The 12,635-nt window shown below is 37.3% G+C and overlaps 2 protein-coding genes across 2 annotated transcripts in view; both read right to left on the bottom strand.

Moving 5' to 3' along the window:
* The window catches only part of cyth3b (cytohesin 3b), a 34,302-nt gene extending 32,426 nt beyond the window's left edge, over positions 1 to 1,876 (bottom strand). The window contains exon 1 of the mRNA XM_007557334.2: positions 1,501 to 1,876. Within this exon, the coding sequence (XP_007557396.1) occupies positions 1,501 to 1,519 (19 nt within the window). The 5' untranslated portion in view covers positions 1,520 to 1,876. The remainder of the gene's footprint in view (positions 1 to 1,500) is intronic.
* A 7,240-nt stretch (positions 1,877 to 9,116) lies between these two features.
* On the bottom strand, positions 9,117 to 12,092 carry smim10l3 (small integral membrane protein 10 like 3). The gene is made up of 2 exons (XM_007557332.2): positions 11,694 to 12,092; positions 9,117 to 10,004 (listed from the first exon to the last, which is right to left on the bottom strand). Exons 1-2 carry the CDS (start codon positions 11,871 to 11,873, stop codon positions 9,984 to 9,986), a joined length of 201 nt encoding a protein of 66 aa, XP_007557394.1. The 5' UTR covers positions 11,874 to 12,092; the 3' UTR covers positions 9,117 to 9,983.
* Between the last annotated feature and the right edge of the window lie 543 nt (positions 12,093 to 12,635).

Genomic DNA, 12,635 nt, shown 5'->3' with positions numbered 1-12,635 from the left:
ATAAAGTATAATTTTGGCCTCTTCTGACCTAAGCACCTTCTTCCCACATGTTTGGCACATTCCATATGTGGTGTATGACAAACTTTAAACAAAACTTATTTTATTTTTACATTATAGTTGCCATCAAAATTGTTGTCCTGTCAACAGTCTTGCACTTGAACTATTAATCTCTGAAGCCACCTTAGAGTTACCTTTGACCCCTTTTCAGCTTGTGTGATAAATATTCTCTTGTCAGTGAAAGATTATGCCCAACATTTGGTTATGTTTGTATTTGTGCCATACACTTCACATTTTCAGACAATGGATAAAGCAATGTGCCAAGAGATGCCTGCGGACATTAGCTTACATGTGTAAAACATCTCAAAGAGTTTTGACTAATGTTCTCTGACAAACCTACAAAGGCTAAAACACAGTTTATACACCTGGTTTAGATTGAATTACTCACAGGTGGACACAATTTTGTGACTTGTGAAGAGAGTCTGTTGGATCAGATTTTATTTAGGGGTACCAGACAGAAGGGGTCGAAATGAATGCTGCATTTTTCATAGGTTTCTTTTGATGAAAAGATGTTTGAAAACCATCTATCAATGTCCTTCAAGATCAAGTCGAACTTTGTACTGGAAACAATGAGGCACGTTGAAGTTTGTGACAAACTGAAAAAGTACAAGGGGTCTGAATACTTTCGCAAGACACTGCTCCTTTATGCAGAACTATTAAAAAAAAAAGGCTGCAAAATCTGTTTATTAAATATTTAAGTTTTGGACTCTAGCCTGTGCCGAATCAGGTTAGGGGGAATTCCTACTTACTAAGCTGGCCATGACTGAAATATATTTAGAGATGCAGCACAAATATTTATGGATCTAGTTTCATTGCATACTGTTTAGTCAGAGGGCTGGGGCTTGCACATCTGCGTTTACTTTAAAAGTGTGCTACACTTCCAAAAATTGCCCTGTATAGTCTACAAAAACACTGACATTTTCCAAGCAAATCTTTGGAATGCCTTCTCTTGAAGATCTTAAAGCCTTTTCAGTCAGTATGAGTCCACCTTATTTGCTCCGGTGATCCATAAAAACATAAAGGAGACCTGTTGGGGTCAGAGTGACACCAGCGGCACAGCTGGCGAAGGCGCAGAGAAACACGTCCAGTCACTTCAGTGCAAACAGTCTTCAGTAATGACAGCGACGCCCCGTCAATCATGCATACTTATCCATTCACACCGGACGGCCTTGCTGAGTCTTAATCATCACCTGTCAAAGTCCGGGTCAGCCTTTCTGCCCTAATTAAACCCATCCAGCACACATGGAGCGAGCCCGCCAAAGTGAACCTGAAACCATCTCACAGCGACAATACCATTTCCATTTGGGACGTCAGTCCTAGAAAATACTATTCGTGTTGTGATGCTGCTTGTACTAAAGGCTAACAACAGCAAGAACGCTGATGGAAACAGGTCGAAACAGAAATAAATCAGAGGTGTGAATTGCGTGGAATAACTGAGTCTACCTTGGTTATCCTCGTCCATGTCTGCAGCGGGCAAAAATCTAAATCTCCCGAAAAATCGTACAGAGAAACTTCCGATGCGTCTAATTTACTCCTGGGCGAACGTCCTATTTTCCAGGACGCATTTGGCGTTCAGGTAGTCTCACAGGCAGGAGCGTCTCCTCTCAGGAGATATTGTGGCCATTTACCCCTCACACACAGCCCCAGGTCCCGTCCTCCGGGGCCCGTGTGTCCGTCCGTTACTGAACGACGGGTCTCTGCAGCGGCGGAAGATTGTCTTTAAGCTCACAGTGGCGCTCGTTATCCCTCTAAATACGTCTTCGCTCCACTAGTACAGGCAGAGCGGCTGATGAGACGGCTCCATGAAAGCTGTCCACGTTCTGACCGGAAATAGGGCTCGCTGTTGAGTCTGTTTGCATCAGAATAAAGGCAGCGGGACTCACTATACAGTATGCGACGGAGTCTTAAAACTGAGGCTTTTACTTTGAAGTTTTCCTCAGGAAACCAGTTCCTGATTGTTTTTGTGAGTATATATGTTAACCCAATCCCAGCTATGCTGCACAGCTCGAGCTGCGCGTCAGCGTTGATCAGCCGTCACGTGACTCAAAGCGGCATTCACCCTGAAAAATACTGTAAACTCGTTATATTTTAGGCAATGTATGGTTTGATTTTTTTAAATATATATATATATATATATATATATATATATATATATATATATATATATATATATATATATATATATATATATATTTAATCTCAGAACTTTGAAATTAGTCATTTATCATTACCAGACAAATAACAGCAATAAAAACTGATATTGTCATCAAAAGACTGGATCTTCTTGTTTTTAGTAAAAAATAAAAAAATAAAAATAAAGGTCATGAAAATGATCAAGGACATACCAGGTAGTAGATGGAGGGAAGCTAAGTACAAAATGATTTTATTTTAGATGGAAATTTGAATAAAATCAATACTGATCAAGTTTGGTCTTCATCCTCCATATATGCTGTGGGATACTCTTCTATTTCGTTACCTTCGCAAACTGATAAACATTTTTTTTGCTAAAGTTTCAAAAACGTTACGTGTTTTTTTATGAATAAGGAGACGTGGGTTGACTCACTGGACATTTATTGGGAACATCAGCGTAAAGGGGAACAGATGCAGCCTCTGGCAGTCTCAGTCTGGAAAAACAACGTTTACTAAATGGATACCTCTCTAAATCGTAGCATAATCCATGGTGTGACACGGTGAATGTCCTAAGCAGATACTCCACTGATGCACTTCTTTATCAATATGTATTGTCTGGACACTGTTCAGAACAATATGCACTTGGGGAGTCATCTTCTCTCTGTGCCTGTTGGCATGATCTGCTCTAGTCCTGTCCAGTCTGACCCAGCTGGTTGTATTTATCTAAACCACTGAGTCTCAGCTGATTTTCCACATAGTCCTTTCCTCTTAAACAGGCACTTAGAAACGTATTCATGCCCATCTATAGATATCTCTGCACCCCCTCTCAATGATGCTTTTTCTACCTCAACACTGTTGACAAGTAAATTGATCAATTTATTTGTTTTCCGTATAACAATAGAGCGCAACAAATTTGTTGGTTCTGAATGCAAGGAAAACTAACAACTGTGCACTAGGTAAAATATTAAATGTGACATATCAAGGACATAGGTACCAATACTAGGTGAATGTTTGGGGATCAGAAATAAGGTTTATTATGGTGCAATGTGTCAAGATAAAGAACGGCTCTGTATTTTATATTCCTCTGTATTATTCTTTTAAGTCTGTGAAAACATTAAGTGCTCCAAAACATAGTAACTTTTACATTTATATGCTGTGGCAGGTTTTAGCTGGTTAAATATGACAACATATACTGTACAGAATAGATTCTTTTTTATTATTAGAATTAAATCTCATTAAATTAACAATTCAGCAGTTAAATAGCTTTATAAAATGTCTTATATGTAAGTAAATGTGCTAGGCATCAAAACTCTTGTAATACGTTTTTAAATGTCTAAGGAGTTCAATTAATATTTCAGTGCAAAAAATGAGCTCTGGTGTTTAAATATGCAGCACATTTCAAATCCACCATAGAAAGATTTTTGAGGATGCTGTGAAGCACTGGTGCCCAGAAATGTCTCCAAAAGTGATTCATCAAATTAATTTAACTACTCAGCTGCACACATTGCTGCTGGCCATCATGTACCACGCAGACACACAAATAGGTCACAGCCCAGAGTATGAAAGGATATTTCCAGTCTGGATTTTGGGCACTTCTGGATGACATCCACACTCGAGAGATATTTGCAGAAGTTGTTTCTTTGACACACGTGGCTTCAATTATAGCATTCCTTCCTCCACAGGCAAGGAGGGGGTCTCACTTCCTGTGCACATTACTCCAGTGGTCAAGCATGAACAGATGTTTTAATTTATTCATTCGTTTATTCGTAGGTGTCACTTTGAGAAAAATGTCTCCGCCTCAGTCTAAACAGAAAAAAGATATTATGCAGCCAAACATAAGCAGTCCGTCTGACACTATTTCATCTACGGGAAGGATTGCTTGTCTCCGTTTTAGAGGAAAAGTGTTTTTTTTCTTCTGTTTCAACAGACTAAGATTCCCAATCCTTGATACAAATGTCCACAATCTTCTTCACCTTAAGCTTTAGCTTTATTTTTATTTATTTATTTATAATTCGGAAAAGGACTGAGCAGATACAGAACAACTCAAACTACTTATTTTCTGCAAGTCCAAATAATTAGACAATGCATGTTGAGTCCAACTAAATCAACCCTGGTTTATACTGGATAACCCAAATCAAGATCCTGAAATTACACTTGGATGAGGATCATGCTTGAACAGTAAAATAGTTTTGGGGGAAAAAGCATCCAGGAAAAAAAAAAAAAGCATTTCCACTTAACCATGCAAGGAATGGGACAGAAAAATATAGAAATATATTTACCAGAGGAAAGGCTTGGCTCTATTAGTTTGGGACTGAGGAACAGTTTCTATGCTGGATAAAGATTTATTGCACAAATCTTTGTCTAGTATTGTTGCACAGCTGGCATGGTCATTAACCAGATGCATTAGCTATTGCACTGGTTTTCCAACTTGCTGCAACAACACGCATAAGTTGGGTTTCATGTGATTGAACTCAGCATAAAAAGCTACCATCACTGTTTCCACTTTGACTCACACTGGGGAGCGCTCTAAATAACCTCAGATTCCCTTTCTGAACCAAAGATTAATATGCTTCAATAATAATGTTTTGTCTGTTGGTCTTGATTAGCTCTACATGAATTTGCTGTTAAATTGTTTATTGTTGATTCCTACATTTCTAAGGATAGCTAAAGGACCACTAGGACTTGTGTCACAGTTGGAGAACAATGAGGTTACATATTTTACAGCCCACTTCCCTCACAAAGAGCATGCTTCTTCAATTAAAAATAAAAAAATAAAAACTAATCATATTTCTGGAGCTTTCACGCAATGTTTATGTGTTTGTGAGTCATAACTAAAATATCTGTCTGGCCCAAATCTGCTCTACAGTGAACAAAAGTCGACAGACAAAGAATGTAATATTAACAATCAATTCTCATTGTGTAACGTCTACAAGGTTGTGTTGAGATTTTTCAAACAGGAGCCCTGAAGTGACCCCAGTTCGAGGGGCTTGAAGTGAACACGTGTGGGGATGCATCGCGTCCTGCAGAGGGTACGTACCCTCAGGGAGGAGCATGTCTGGCAGATTAAGCCAGCCATCATGGGAAACGTCTGCTCTGCTCCTGACCGATTTCACGTGACCTGATTGAGCAGTCAAAGCGCTTCATATGCTCCAATCACCACAGAAATGCCCAGAGGCTGATCACCTCTTGCATTTAGAGCCTCTTGCCCCTCATGTTAGTAATTAGTCATACAATCAGCCCCCTAACAACCCCACCATAAATCGCAGAGATGTTTTCCGTCTATGCTGAAATGTATTAAGTCTTTCAGTTTGAAGCTTATTGTAAAACTCTAGCAAGCTCTGATGTAAATACACATGCACTTCGTTCGCGCTTCCTTGACTTTTCAACTACTTTAATTGCTTTTCTGCAGGTCAGTTCTAAATGTCCTCGCTGAACTACAAGACTTAGTCAAAATAAAACTCTTTTCCTGCAAGTGGTTTACGGTAATCTTCAAAATATGACAAATACACAACCTTGATTGCTTCTGTTGTTATTTTGTTTCTTTTTGTTTTCTTCAGAAATCTCCTCCTGCTTCATTTATTTAATCAAGATCACTCAATGGAAAGTTTGGGAACTTTTCTTTTAGAATGATTTGAAGATTATAATACTGATTGATTTTGGATAAACTGTGTAATTTAACATTGCCTTGTCGGTCTACACATGTAGCCAAACCAAAGGATGTGACCGGGTCTGGCATGTCCTTCCTGTGGTGACTTTTAGGGTGATGCCGTGTGTTTTTTCGAGTGTCAAAGGTCACAGGACGCTCAGAGGGGCAGGATTTCCTCCTTCAGTCTCCACATTTTAAAGCCCAGCTCTGCACTCTTGACCATGTCTTTCCTGCCACCCATCTGACTGAAGGGGAATGTTGAGTTGATTTTCTTGCGTCCAAGGCCACATGAGTGGAGCCTTTATTTGGGCTCACAAAGGCAGCAGTGTTTGTCCGAAACCTTGAACGTAAAGCTGGGAGTGAGCTCCTATATCTGAAGAATACGCCTTTCAGGTCCTTCCTCAATTACAAAACAAACTATATAGTCAATACTAATCATATATTTCAGTCTCTACAGGTTTACATATGCTGTATTCTGAATGGTAAAACTATAAAAAGAATAAATATGTACATATCATTATTGAATAACCTTTACATTTCAGACCTTGAGAGCATCCCAGCAAGAATCAATGCCTACATAACGGTCCTAAATGAAGACAAATCACTGAAAAGATTTAAAGTATTAATGTACAACCATATTAAAAAAAAAAAAGAAAGAAACACAAACTGGATTATAGCAGTCCAGCTTTTTCTAATTACAAACAAGAAAGTTCAAGTATGAGTAATACAAAATGTCACACCGACACCTACCAAAATACACCCATATTTGCATTCTCTTTTTTCCCCCTGACCTATTTCAAGCCTGCAAAGTGACTGCCGCAAAAAATAAAAATAAGAAATACCCCACCTCCCCCTTTCACATTTCCTTTTGCTTCCTTCTCTTCTCCTCCTTCAGCTCTTTGATTTCATTTTTAGGTCAACTTTGAATATCATAACGCCTGATATTCCTTTGATTGTGCATCGTCTGCCATGTCAATTGAAATTATTGATGTTTGTTGAATTTATCAGATAAATCACAACCTGGGGATTTTGTCAGCGCGGATATTTATATTCTCAGAAAAGATTATTTTAATAGACAAGACTGACAAGTGGCGATACTTATATATGGATGATACTTGGTTCTGAAACACTGTACATTTGGTAGGTGTAATATCTCAAGGGAAAAAAGCAACAGCTTTTTGCCATTTTGTGAAAAAGGCAACTTAGTAAGCATGTATGATGGTCTACATTAAACAAATAAGCAAATGTTATTTTGAAAAGATTTATAGCAATACCACAATTATCCTCAACACAAAAATAAAGGTCGTATTTGTAAAATTGTCTTGGTATTTTGTATAATTAACCAACTTTGAGTAGAAATGGATTTGTAAGTAGTTTTTAAAGTAAAAATTTATTTGGAAAAACTGTTTTACAGTTGAATAGGGCATATGCATTGGGCATAAGGGTTTGAAATACACAGTGTCCAGCTGTGCCAGATCACCTGTACATGACATCTGATTTATTTACTTTTGTTTTTCTTTGTTGTTTTTTTTCATATTTAAGGAATATGGGGATTTAATTTCAAAACTCTATTACAGTCCCAGGGTTATCATATAGCTCAGTTAATCAGAAAATAGATCATGACGTTAGTTCCACTTCCAGTATGAAGCATCCAGCATCCGGAGGTGAGGGAATCTTCACAAATGCAGACAGAGATCTCTTGGGTTTTGATTAGATTCACTAATGCTATTATTGAGACATTGTTTGGATTTTTCACTTGCATTTGTGTAAGCTCTTCAACACATGCAAGTAATAAAGGAACTACATTTACATATCAGTTTTTTGTAAATAAACTGAATTTATTTAAATAATATTTTTCCATGACTGCATTTGATAACTAAATCATACAACATACAAATTTGTTTTTTTAACTGTAGCTATGTCTTGACAGTACAGCTTAAACAGAGATGACTTGTTACCATATTTGTTGGTAATAAATTGAGTATTTATTACCATATTTTCAGGTAATAAATAGTTAAGGGATCATTTAAATGTTGAAATGCACATATTTGCACATATTTCATACTAAAAAGGTCTTAGAATCTGTGAATAGATATGTCACACAACAAATAATTCACATCTGTTTTGCAGTTGTAACCGAACCCCTGCCATTTCCTTTTGTAGCTTTATCACTCACTCCATTAAATAAAACATGGAAGCGGCTACAGATGCTACAAAGGATAAAGGCATTTTTCTAAGAGTACATATGGTGGCTGGCAAAAACTAGGATAAAGACAAAACAATGTATGCTTAATTTCTAGAGCTATTCTTTCATCAATCTTCTTTGATAACCCTACTAAAAATGTCCTCCACCAAATTCCTGAGAAAAAAATTCTGTTTTTAACAGAAAATAAAAGATATGGTGGATAGCGTGCTGCAAGGTCTGGTCACCTATCAGACCGAGACAGACAGTTGCCGTGGGAGCCAATGCTGGTTTTTATGCTGCTGTCTGCCATCAGAGAGAATAATTTAGTAACCTTACAGAGAACATTTTGCCAACTAAATGAGGAAGTCAGCAGTTATTAAATTGACTTAAATGGGAAATTTGTTCAGGTAGGGCCTAATGATTTAGTTAAGTACAGGAAACAGTTTTAGTTTGGTTTTAAATGGGAAAATTTATTATATTCTAAATCCTACTATTAATTTTAACCAATCTGATTTAGCTTCACAATAACGTTAAAAGATGAAAAACGGGGCTCTTATTGTGATTAACTGCTTCCCTCTGGTGGTCAGTTGATGTCACTACATCATGTCTGAAAAGCATATCTGATTAAACTGGCTCACAACATAACTTCATAAATGTTAAAGAAAAATATTTCCCATTTTAAATTCATGTCTGTTCATTAATGTCCTAAGATATTACTATGAAAAACAAATGGCTCTTATTTTGACATGTAAAAATACAGAATAAATCGTTAATGAAGAAAAAAAATTGCTGTTTAAAAAGTAGCACAAGTCTAACAAGGTATTAACTGATTTATTAGTCAGGTTATCTGCTCCGGAAGCCAGCTTTCAGTCAACTGATTAACAAGAAAGAAACTTCCCAACTTTTTATTATTTGTGAAAAAAAAGTATGTTTTTTTTCACACATTCTATCTCAACATTACAACTGACTTTATCTTTAAAAACATTATTTTGTATTAGTTTTTCCAGACGCGTACCCTTTTCCTTTAAAGGTTTCTAAAAATAACAATCATTAAAAATGAACAGTGAAATATATCAGACATTTACTACACAAAGACAGTTGTGATTTTTACAAATTTATTTCTTCCAGTTTGATCATTCTCACAATCAGCTCTGACTGTACAAATCCCCAGACAGACTCGCTTAAATAAATCTGCAGCGTTAAAATGTTTCGCAGATGCGCTTTTTTAAATGATTTTTTTATTTTTTACTAACGTGTCCTCTTTTGTGCTACTGGTTTGCAAAAACAGTTAACTGTGATGACCTGCAAGTGCAATCCCCAGTGCAAGACATGCAATGATTCACGCCGTTACCGCACTTGTAAAACTTCCCAGTTGGAGCATCCTCTGTGTGAGAGAGAACATGTACCGTTTGTTCAGCTGAAGCCAACCTCAGTGTCGCAAAGACCAAATTAAACATGCTTCACAGGCTCATGTCATGCTGAGATGTTTCTGTTGTAAAGTGAACTGAACTGTGTTCCGGTTTTCTTTTTGAGATGCAACACTACTGATAAACAAACATGACTGATGACACGCACACTAAAAAGGGTGCAAGCTACGAAGTTTCACGGCCACAATCGTTTTATTTCATGTTCAAGTCCCCACAAACAGCTCCTGGTTCAGCAGCTGCAAGGCCTCTTTTCCCTGCACGTGATCGCCCGTCACGTCACCCTGTCTCACATTGACAAACATCCATTCTGTCCTTCTTCTGCAAAGGCACCGAGCTCGTATGACGACTGCGGAAAGCGAGCAGCCGCCTCACCGTTTTGCATTGTCACACCGGCTTGCAGGATCGGGTGTCCTCTCCTTCGACGTCGCTGTTCGGATTTGTCGCTTGCACATCTGTTGATGGCCGTAGCATGGCAGTTCTCGCTTTTCACAGATTTTAAGTAAAAAGAAAAAAAAAAAAAAAGGTAGGTGTTGACTTTTCAGTGGATTTCAATATGAACCTGTGAAGAGATAAAGTATTTGTTTACATTTCATTTTGGAGGTTATTTGCAGGTTGTCAAAAAAAAAAAAAAAAAAGAGTGACAGAATTTTGTAAACCAACTTCATGCAAATCCATGATGTTTAAGTGTTTTTAAGTTTAAGAATTTCAGTCATTATTAATTATTTCTTTTTTCAAAACAACAACAACACAAATGAATGTAACATATTAAATGAAAACCAGTAAGTTTTTATTTAATTTTAATTAATTTTTTGGTAACCTTTTTTTCAAAATGAAAGCATAATATAACAGCTAACTCCAATGATCTTTAAAGGCATGAAATGAATGAACGCTTTTCCTCATTTCTATTCCAATTTAGTTAAAATTGTTTTATTATTATTATTATTATTATTTGAAAAGTTACTTCAAAATGTTTTAAAACACAGTCTTTAAATTTTCCATGAGACTAAGGTGGGGCTGTGGAAGGCGATTCCAGAAGCATGATTAATCCATTCCAAAAACCAGTTTTGATGTTAGGACTCATTGCTGAGTTTTAACTAGATGGAAATGGGTTAAAACATTCAGGACTACACAAGTACCAGCCAGGCTAAAGAAGGTTATGAAATAAAAAAAAAACTGCTGAAAAACCAGTATGACTACCCAATTAAAGTCTTAAATAGGACTGAGATAGAGTCAAGGAAGAAAGAACCCCTTTCTCTAAAACTGGCACATTCAAGCTCTACTGAAGTTTGCAACTACACCTGGACAAACCAAATGCTTTCTGAAGAAGCGTTTTGGCCACCACTTTTAGAGAAGCTAAGGTGAAGCTCTCAGTTAGAATACAGTTTCAACTGGTGTTGGCAGCATCATGCTGAGGGCCATGTACTGATGGCACATTTCAAGCATCGGATGAAATCCTGAAACTCATTAGCTTCCCCTCAGCTCTACAACTAGATGATGAAAAACAGGACATGATCGGATGTTAAAACACCACAAAGACACCAAAACACAGAACAAACTGCGGATGGAACAGGCTAATGTTAGGCTTCTGAAATGGCTCCCACATCAGAACCAATAGCAATTTGTGGACTCTACTTAAAAACCAGGATTACAGAAAAACTTCAGTAAATTGAAACTTGTGGATGTAATTCTTATTCTTAAAATTAAATGACACGTTCTTTCATTAACGGACCCCGAAAACACTGTTAAAAGAACATTAAAATTAATTTATAACGTACATTTATAACCAATAATTTGGTTCAGTGTAAAAAGATAAGTTAAATATATCTTAGAATTAAGCATATCACTAAACAGAACAAAGGAAATATCTTACATCCCATACTGCAAAAAGTTGGTGTTTCGCAATTACATTCATATCCTTACGTGTTTATAACAAGAAATTGAATCAAAAAAATTTGCAAATCATTATAAGAAATTAAAACAAAGAGTATAGATTAATTAAACTACAGCCAGAACTTAAAGCAAATACAACTTTAACTTCTACTAATCTAAGATGAATTGAAAGTTTAGCTTCAATCTGCATAAAGGAGACACTTCTTTAAAAGCTCAGCAGACATTGAGTCAGCAACCACAACGACAACACAAATTCAACACCAAGGCCTTTTTAGCAGCTGTTGGCATGGTGACGAGCAAAGCAGGACTGACAAACCAGAAGTTTTGGTATACAAGAAGAAAGTAAGAGACTACTTACTTGGAGTCTTACATTAAACACCATAGAAGCGACGAGGTATATATAAGGAAATCTGATTCTCAGCCGCCATGCCAGATCAAAAAATATCAACAAAGTCCTCGTCAAGCCTTTGCAAAACACTCCGTACGTCCGACCAGCGGAGCCCGAGAACCGGAGCACTAGGTACGACAGACCCGCCATATAGGATCAGTCTGCCCGGCGCTACGTTGGCTTATTAAGTCAACTGACAAGGCGATGCGATATAAGCGGTAAATGGTGTGAAATTCTTCATTATTTCTTATCGCTGACTGACACCGAGCTCCATTTTTGAACATTAGGTGCTGGCAGGGCTGCTCCACCCCGACAGCTTCTCCGAGGAGGAGAGAAGAGGGTGCGACACACGGAAGAGAACGGCTAATTGGGTTAATACGCCCCGAGTTTAGACTCACAGGCACGTCCAAAAGCGCGTACACGAAATTGATTGACAATGCTAAGACCCGCCTCCTGGCCCCGATTGGTGTAGGTCTGCAAACGACTGAGGGATCACAGGGAGGAGACAGAGGAGACAGATTTTTTTTCTCATATTATTCTGTCAGGAGGACACAGTGACAGTTTTAGGTAATATTGTGGAAGTCAGCAGAAAAAGACGAAAAAGTGATTTGAGTCTTGTTTTATTCTCAATGTCTTCCAACAAAAACCAAAAAATGGAATGAATAACAACCATTGTATATACATTTTATCAGCCATAATATGTCAAAAACACATTTTTATAAAAGTTACCTATTGCAGCTTTAAAGGTAATTTCTTTTTCTGCTATACTGATGATAATAATGCTATTATTTCCCCAGTGTTATTGACAATCCATGTGTAATTCGTTTTCCTTGTTTTATCTGAACAGTAAGATGTATTCCTATTCTCCAATTTCAATTTCTTGATGCATCTGTGTAAATCTGCATATTTTTA

The sequence above is a fragment of the Poecilia formosa genome, unplaced genomic scaffold (assembly GCF_000485575.1).
Source record: "Poecilia formosa unplaced genomic scaffold, Poecilia_formosa-5.1.2 Scaffold88, whole genome shotgun sequence".
Classification (NCBI taxonomy): Eukaryota; Metazoa; Chordata; class Actinopteri; order Cyprinodontiformes; family Poeciliidae; genus Poecilia; species Poecilia formosa.
Note: the sequence above shows the minus strand (reverse complement) of the source record. Positions and strands in the feature narration are given on the sequence as shown.